We start from the raw sequence: 9,380 nt of genomic DNA, 5'->3' as shown, positions 1-9,380 counted from the left end.
GCCAGCCTTCCAGTTAGCAGTCACATGCCTTACACACTACAGCACCAGAGCTCCTTGGTAAAACAAGATAAGAACCACTAATCCAGACCCTTTATATCTCAGAAGATTCTAGACCCATGCAGGAAAAGCATTCACTGCACACCAAGGCTCCACCTATTAAGTCAGAGACAAATTCTCTCCTAACAGCACATGCAAAGTGCTCACAGTAGTCTCTCCCCAGTAACTCATCCAACTGAAAGGGCCTTTGTGTTGATTGCCTCAGGACACAGAGGTCATGTCCAAAGCACCTGTCAGTCTACACCCACACAGAATAATAGTGCTGGGCAGTGTCTGCAGCTTATAGAAGAAAGAAGTATTTGGGATGCCCTGGGCACCTTGCTGCTCATTCTCTCTGACTGCAGCATATTATCCTTTTCAGATGGCTTGATTGGCATGTGGAAATAAGCCAAATAATATCAAATCACCTCAATTTGCTTATGCCATGTAATTCTATGGATAATGTAGTATATAGTACCTGACAAGCTTGTATGTTGTCATTGGGTGCCATGAAGTATATTCTGACTCTTGGCAATCCTATGGGACAGAGTGGACCTACCCTCCAGGGTTTATAGGCTATCATCTTTATGGAAGCAAATAGCCAAGTCTTTCTTCCATGGAGAGGCTGTTGTGTTTGAGCTCCCAGTCTCTGGGTTAGCAACCAACTACTTCAGCGTCATAACACCAGGGCTCCCTACCTGCTTCTATGCAAATGTCTATCCGCCCTTTTCTTTTCGTATGGCACAATTGGTCATTGATCATTTCTGAGAGCCACTGTTACACCTTGCAGGTGTTTTAGCTGCCACCGACGGATTGGAGTCCTAGGGCTCTCAGGACAAACGGTGAGCAGAAGACTGAAGGCTGCCGTCACTGCACTTTTACCTCGAGCACTTTCTAGCAGATGTTGCATCTTGGTTTGCTACTGTATTTTAAATATTTTCTTTTCTTTTTCGGTATTCATGAAACCAGTCTTTTCTCCTTGTCTAATGAAAGCACCATCTGTTCCTTCTTGCTCAATCAGAGCAGCCACCTCAGGAGTCTAACGTGAACACGTAACACATTAGAAGACCATCCGGGTAGACTGTGCTGCAGTCACAGCTCCCATTTGTATGTGAGATGAGTTTTGCTAACAATTCAGAGTTAGAGCGATGTGAGAGAAATATCTTGAACCAATTTAGTCAGGAAAATAATTAAGACCAGGAGCTTGAATATGGTTTCAAAGACATTGGTTTTAAGTTATAAGATCTTTGTGGAAATACTGGTTTCCTTTTTTACTATAAGTTGAAATGTTTCTATCATTACAAATGCTGAACAACTGGAGCTGTGTTCGTTTGATTGGTTGATTCTGTAAGAATTCAGGCCTTGAAGCAGACAGGTGTGAGTTCCAATCCCCGCCTCTGCCATTTCCCAGGGCAGGAGGCTCAGCCTTTGTTACCCTCGGGTCCCTCATCTATTTGATGGGGCAATTTTTCTGTTGAAATTTGCTGTGAAATTCAAGTGAAATCACACACATGGCAGAGGAACGAGCACTTGGAGTTACAGTGTGTGCACGCTCACTCCCATAGCTCACAGGGCTGGGTTTTTCCCTGGAGAAAGTCCTGGGCTGTAATGGTGTAACACGCGGAAGATTTAAGGAGAGCTTTGTGTGTTTGTTTGTGTTTGAGCATTTGGGTCATTCTTGCTGCATTTAGGAAAGAACTCATTATACTTGGGAGTCATTCCTATCACAGATGGCAGAGCCGTGCGTCTTGATGAATGCCGTTGAGTTTTCAACTAGTAACTGGAGTTAGATGGATGAAAATCCCCATGAGCACGGAGCTGCTGTAGCTGCCATTGGTGACGTGGCTTCCATCTGGGGCCAGATTCTTTTAGTAATTAAGTTCCATGAAAAAACATAATAACCTCTTTCTACTATCTGATTGGGATAATGGAGTTTAGCTATGAGCAATACAGTTGGTGAAATTCTATTTAGAAATGAATTGCAGAGTGAAGAAATGTTCATAGGGATTTCCAGCTTGGTCTTCTGGTCTACTGTCTAATGAAGAAAGACCCCTCTTCTGGAGGCATTATTCAGGGACTTCCTCTGGGAGTGGGATATTCATGATGAGATTTGGGACTGAACATTTGTAACGTGAAGTCTTTGGGACACAGGCCCCAAACTGCATTTCAGAGCAGGGCACATCAGCAACCCAGTCCAAACCAGGCCCTCAGCTGAGGTTGTGGGCTGCCATCCAAGTGCCCTGACTCAGGATGACCCCATGCATAACAAACGGTTGGGACCCACGGTGGGTTCATTGGCTAATGTTCGGAAATAGATTGCCAGGCCCCAGGATATATTCTCGATGCTATTTCTGCCCTTCCCTGGGCTCTGTTATGCCTCCTTTGGTCCAGTGGGAGTAGAACCATTGATGGACTTCAAGGAAGATGAGGTGCCAGTGCTGATCTTGAACAGCACTGATTCATCCTTGTAGATGACATGGTCTCGTGTCTACTCATAAAATGCTGACTTCATTGGTATGAAAAATGGCTGATCCATCAAGAAAAAAAGCACCAGTCTTTTTTGTCATCCTCCCAGGTTCTGGGCTGAACAATGGGCAGTGGCATGAGGTCCGTTTCTTGGCCAAGGAGAACTTTGCTGTCCTTACCATCGATGGTGATGAGGCGTCAGCTGTCCGGACCAACAGTCCCCTCCAAGTTAAAACCAGTGAGAAGTACTTTTTTGGAGGTAAGAATGCCACTTGTCAAATGGTTAATGAAAATATTGGCAAAATGGAGTCTTGATGACATTTGAAAAGTTGAGAAACCAATTGTCACAGATATCTTGGGTCTTAAGTAATGAGAAGATTATAACAGCAAACTCAGCTATGTGTGAAGGGGTATTAAGCCAAAAACGTGGTGAGGTTGGTCAATTTTAGAAAGGAAGCCTGCCAGAAAATGGTATCTTGTCATATTAAATCATTTTGTTGCTGTGCCAGATGTGTTAGTTAGAGGACTGTGTCTTCTACTAAATGACTTTCCATCCTAAAACCTACAAGGTGAAACCTACACTCATGCTTCCACCCCTACAAGACCTTGGGTTCAGCTTGAACAGGTATACGTGTACATTTACTTGCCTAGGAACATCTTTCTATTAATGTGCAAATATCCATTTACCTTCATTTGAAGACGTGTTTATGTATCACCATGTACTTTTTTCTAGGTACTAGAAGGTAAGTCTGTATGAGAGTTGCCATCGTGTCTACTCTCATTAGACAAATATGTTCCCTCCTTGTGTTCCCAAGGTCTCAGAAGAATCCCTGGGAGGCAGTAGGTTATGGGTATGCCCTTGTGAATGGATTAGTACATTCTGTAAAACAGGCGAGGCAAACAGCACGTTCCCAACTATGTAGATGAAGAAACAGAAGCTGGAGAAGCCTTCCTTGTTTGACCCTGACTGTGGAGCAAGCCAATGAGTTCCAGATATCTGACCCCCAGGGCATCCACTCCACCCCAGCCCCCAGCACCCTCCATCACAATATGATAATGAGTGACATCTCAGAGACAGAAGTTGTAAACTAGACCTCTGCTCCTTGGATCCCTCATGGTTGTGGATAATACAGTGACATGAGGAGTAGTTACTTGATAAGTGGTTGGAAATCAGACAGAGTGTCTGCATGCAAGCAAATAAGTGAGGGCCTGTTGCCGTGAAAAGCAACATAACAGCCAAATTGCTACTCCTCCAAAAATAGTATTTAACTTGAGGGGCCTCTGGCTTGCAGCTTCCCTTGCTGTCACAGAGAACACATCCCAGTGGTCTGTTGGAAAGTGGTCAGTGGCTACTTCCCATGCATGTGACTCAGGGCTATCTCTAGCCATGAACTGTCTTGTTGAATGCCCAAGGCCAGTGTGGCTCAAATCTAGCAGTGGGAGGACACCACTTCCTCTTGGACATAGGAGTCCCTGGGTGGTGCGGATGGCTAAATGCTCATCTGCCAAGGGGATGGTGGGGGTTCACCCTGTGGAGCACAGTTTCTGCCCTGAAATACAGCAGAGGCAAGAGTCAAGGGCCACACAATGCCAACTGGTTTATGTATTTGTTTTTTTAAATGCAAGAGGGGGTTAAGTGCTGGAGGGAGAGCGCAGTCTTTGACAATGCCTACATCCAGTACTGAACAACTGGTAGCTTCACTTGATTGTCACACAGTACCCAGTTTTACTTATCACATGACATCAGCAAATGTTGCAAATCTGTTTGGAGCCATTTACCCTGAGGATATTGTTTGGACAACTCGTTTCAGTGGACAGTTTGTTTTCTCAGTTTTCCTTTATCCATCATCCTCACCTAAAGCTTTTTAGAACATATTTTAGACTAGTAAAATCAGTTGAAAAAGATATTTACAATGAATAAGTTGTTGGTCTTGCAAAATTCTATCATGCAATCTCTAGTGTCATTTCTATCACCAAGGCCATGTTTTCCAGCTACCAGTGATTCTTCTTTGTTTCCAACTTTTGCATTCCAGTCACCAGTAATAAACAACACGTCTTGATTCCATGTTTGGTCAATTTTCATATTTTTTTCAACAACATAAACAGTGGCTATACATGTGGACCTTGCCAGATGGAATACACAGGAATCACATTGACTACACCTGTGGAAAGAGGTGATGGAGAAGCTCAATATATTCAGCCAAAATAAGGCCAGGAGCTGACTGTGGAACAGACCATCACTTGCTCGTGTACAAGTTCAAATTGAAGCTGATGACAATTAAAGTAAGTCCATGAGAACCAAAATTCAACCTTGTTATATCCCACCTGAATTTAGAGACCATCTGAAGAGTAGATTTGAATTATTGAGCACCAGTGACCAAAAACCAGATCAATTGTGGGAAGAAATCAAGAACATCATATATGAAGAAAGCAAGATGTCATTAAAAAGACAGGAAAGGAAGAAAAGACCAAAATGGATGTCAGAAGAGACTCTGAAACTTGCCCTTGAACAGGCAGTAGATAAAGCAAATCTAAGAAATGACAAGATAAAAGAGCTGAACAGAAGATTTCAAAGAGCAGCTGGAGAAGACAAAGTCAATTATTGTAATGAAGTGTACAAAGACCTGGAATTAGAAAACCAAAGGGAAGAACACACTTGGCATTTCTCAAGCTGAAAGAACTGAGGAAAAAATTTAAGCCTCAAGTTGCAATATTGATACATTCAATGGACAAAATATTCAGTGATGCAGGAAGCATCAAAAGAAGATGGAAAGAATACAGAGGCACTGTACCAAAAAGAATTGGTTAATGTTCATCTATTTCAGAAGGTAGCATATGATCAAGAACCAATGGTGTTGAAGGAAGAAGTTGAAGCTGCACGGAAGGAATGCACAGAACAAGGCTCCAGGAATTGACGGAATACTCATTGAGATGTGTCAACAAATGCATGCCCCACTGGAGGCACTCATTCAGCTATGCCAAGACATTTGGAAGAGAGCTACCTGGCTAACTGACTAGAAGAGATCCATATTTGTACCCATTCCGAAGAATGGTGATCCCACAGAATGTGGAAATTATCAAGCAGTGTCATTAATATTATACACAAGTAAAATCTTGCTGAACATAATTCAAAAACAATTGCAGCAGTAGATTGACAGGGAACTTACAGAAATGCAAGCTAGATTCAGGAGAAGACATGAAGCGAGGGATATTATTGCTGATGATGGATCCTAGCTGAAAACAAAAAATACCAGAAAGATGTTTACTTGTGTTTTATTGACTGTGAAAATGCATTCGATTGTGTGGATCATAGCAAATTATGGATAACATTGAGAAAAATGGGACTTCCAGAACACTTAATTGTGCTCATGAGGAACCTGTACCTAGACCAAGAGGCTGTCGTTCAAACAGAACAAGGGGATACTACATGATTTTAAATCAAGATGGGTGTGCATCAGGGTTGCATCCTTTCATCATACTTATTCAATATATGCTTAGCAAATATTCCGAGAAGCTGGACTATATGAAGAAGAATGCAGGATCAAGATTGGAGGACCACTCATTAACAACCTGCAATACGCAAAGGACATAACCTTATTTGTTGAAAGTGAAGGTGACTTGAAGCACTTACTGATGAAGATCAAAGACTACAGTCTGCAGTATGGATTACACCCCAACATAAAGAAAATGAAAATCCTCACAACTGGGCCAAAAGCAGCATCACAATAAATGGCAAAAAGATTGAGGTTGTCAAAGACTTCATATTACTTGGTTCCACAATCAACACCAAGGAAGCAGTAGTCAAATCAGATGACAGATGACATATTGCACTGGGAAAATCTGCTGCAAAAGACCTCTTTAAACTGTTGAAGAACAGAGATGTCTCTTTGAAGAATAAGGTGTACCTAACTAAAGTGATGGTGTTTTCAATCACCTAATGTGCATGTGAAAGCTGGAGAATGAATAAGGAAGACCAAAGAAGATGTGATGCTTTTGAGTTGTGGTGTTGGGAAAGAATACTGAAAATATCTAATAAATCTGTTCTGGAGAAAGTGTAGCCAGAATGTTCCTTGGAGGCGAGAATGGTCAGACATTGCTCATGTCGTCAGAAGGGAACATTCCCTGGAGAAAGATACCATGCTTGGTAAAGTGGAGGGTCAGTGAAAAGGGGGAAGGCCCTCAACGAGATGGATAGACACAGTGGCTGCAACGATGGGCTGAGATATAGTAAGGACTGTGAGGCTGGTGTGGGACTAGACAGTGTTTCATTCTGCCATAAGTAGTGTTGCTATGAGTCAGAGCCAACTTGATGGCACCTAACGATAGCACAACACGTTCTTGCCTTAACATCAACTTCAAGGTCAGAGGTACACTTGGAAGACCTTATTGTTGTTGTTGTTAAATACCATCAAGTGGATTCCGAATCATAGTGACCCTATGTACAACAGAATGAAACACTGCCCGGTCCTGCACTAGCCTCACGATCCTTGCTGTACCTGAGCCCATCATTGCAGCTGCTGGGTCATTCCATTTCCTTAAGGGCCTTCTCCTTTTTCATTGACCCTCCACTTTACTAAGCATGATATCCTTCTTCAGGGAATGGTCCCTTCTGACAACATGACCAAAGTAGGCCAAATGAAGTCCAGCCATTCTCACTCCCTCTAGGATTTGTTAGTTCTTCTGGCAGCCCATGGTATTTTCACTATCCTTCACTAACACCACAACTTTTTCTTTTGTAAACATCTCTAGTTTTTCCTCATAGGAATTTTGGCATAGTACTTAAGGCTTTTGACTGCTAACCAGAAGGCTAGTGATTCAAATCCACCAGCCACTCTTCAGAAGGAAGACTGGACAATCTACATTTGTAGAGATACCTCCTCAGAAATCCAAGGAGGGGTCACTATGAGTCTAATTGAGTCGATGGCATTAAATTTGGTATTTTGAGTTTTCTAAAACTTATTTTTCTGTTTTAAGATTATATTGTGCCTTAAAAAGGAGCATTTTCTTACTTTATCATTTGCTTATCAAAGAAAATATTCTCTTACTCTACTTCTTGAAAGGTCAACGTTAACCTGCCTTTCTGGTTTACCGTACTTTGTCTGTCTGTAAAGCCCTACTTTGCTGAACAAAGATGACCTCATCTGCAGGATGACAGACACCCAGTTGGGAAGGGTGGCATTCTTCTCTGTACATGTCTGTGCATGGGCTCATGGGTGGGAGGCACGCTCAGGAGTGACAGAACATCAACATCTCAAAATGACTTTAGAGAAGTGAAATCCGAAGACTCAGAGAAAAGGAATAGGATGTGTTGAAGGCTGAGCGTGTCGTGTGCTCACTGTCCCTCAGCCTCTTGGCGCCTCCTGTCAATCAGCCTTGGGATCGGCCTCGAGCACCGTGGCTACCCCTCTCTGCTCTGGTGAGAAAATAGGGTCAGTTGTTGCAGTGGCAGGAGAGTTCTAGAAGGTGAAATGCTTGCCAGTGTTTTACTTTACTTATGAGGAAATTAAAATTTAAAAAATAGAGCTCCTGCTTGTCATTGCTGTCTGATGACAAGAACTAAGTTCAGGAAACATGCATCACAGTGTCTGGCTGTGTCAATTGCTGGATTTGTAGTCGCTTGAGTTTGGTCTCCAAAAGGTGGGCAGCTTGGGGCTGATGAGTGTCAGGGCTAGTGTTTCCTGTTGCCTCTGGCACTTGGCTCTGACATGTAGCCCCTTGGTGGTCAGCTGTGAGGCCATAGACTCTGAGTTCTTGGAGGTGGGGGAAGAGTTGATCTTTTTCTCCATTGTTTTGAGTGGATAGATCCTGATCTAACAGGTGCATTTGGAAGGGGCCTGCATGAGTGATAGAATGTATGAAACAGGAATGAATGATTAAACAGATGTGCATCTCAGAATCACAGGTGGAATAAAATGCTGGTTTACTTTCATTCACCAGGTTTCTCTGGAAATGCTAAAATCCCTCAGCTGAGATGAAGGCTCTTGTCATGTTTTTCTCCTTACAAAGATGCACTTTCACCAGGAATGGTAACATTCGCTGACAACTAACTGTGTTCTGGCTGTCCTAAATATTTAACTCAGCGATCTTCTCAACACTCCCGTGTCCACCCTCTCGGGACTGTTGTTACTGTGCCCATTTAGCAGAGGTGGAAATTAAGTCTCACTCGAGATTTACCCAGGGATCCTCAGCTCCTGCAACTCAGGATTCGAACCTCGATTTCTCGGATTCTGGTCCTAAACTCAGAACTCACATAATGTGTCTACATTTAGTAAGTGTTGTGTTCATTACGTTCCAGGTGAAGTTGGATTCAGTGAGTTAGAAATTGTTGAAAACATTCCTATTGTAAGTATAATCCAACTTAACAGATCAGATAAGAATAAGAGAGCTGAAAGTCAGGTTTGCTCATTTCTGGAAACCTCTGGAAGCATCTAGAAGCCTCTCCTGCCCTCATCCCACCACTCTGTTGGCAGTCTTCAGTGACAAAGGCAGGTCACATTTCCTCACAAGCTGACTTCCCTGTGCTGTTTACAGCAGTGGGACTTCGGTATGCGCAAGTACTTTATACTGTAGCAGACAGTGTTTCACTGCCATTCGTAAGGTTTCCACTGGCCAATTTTTTCAGAAATGGATGGCCCCATCCTTCTTCCCAGTCTGTCTTGGTCTGGAAGTTCTGCAGAAACCTCTCCACCATGACCCTACTGGTATTTGAAATACCAGTGGCATAGCATCCAGCCTCATGGCAATACGTAAGCTACCATAGTATGACAGACTAGCAGTGCCAGAAGATGAATTCTTCAGGTTGGAAGGCATTCGGGAAAGAGCTGCCTCCTCAAAGTAGAGTCAGTCTTTTCTTTTCTTTTTTTTGATGTTTTTATCTT

At 42.9% G+C, this 9,380-nt stretch overlaps 1 protein-coding gene across 1 annotated transcript in view; it reads left to right on the top strand.

Moving 5' to 3' along the window:
- Window positions 1-9,380, top strand: part of CNTNAP2 (contactin associated protein 2) — a gene marked incomplete at its 5' end in the record, with an annotated part of 1,317,366 nt that overhangs the window by 369,288 nt on the left and 938,698 nt on the right. The window contains one exon of the mRNA XM_007955953.1: window positions 2,612-2,761. Coding sequence (XP_007954144.1) covers window positions 2,612-2,761 — 150 coding nt within the window. The remainder of the gene's footprint in view (window positions 1-2,611; window positions 2,762-9,380) is intronic.

Source organism: Orycteropus afer, unplaced genomic scaffold (assembly GCF_000298275.1).
Source record: "Orycteropus afer afer isolate SDZICR_OR568_19922 unplaced genomic scaffold, OryAfe1.0 scaffold00556, whole genome shotgun sequence".
In the NCBI taxonomy this organism is placed as follows: domain Eukaryota; kingdom Metazoa; phylum Chordata; class Mammalia; order Tubulidentata; family Orycteropodidae; genus Orycteropus; species Orycteropus afer.
The sequence above is the reverse complement of the archived record's forward strand: the minus strand, read 5'-3'. Positions and strand labels throughout refer to the sequence as shown.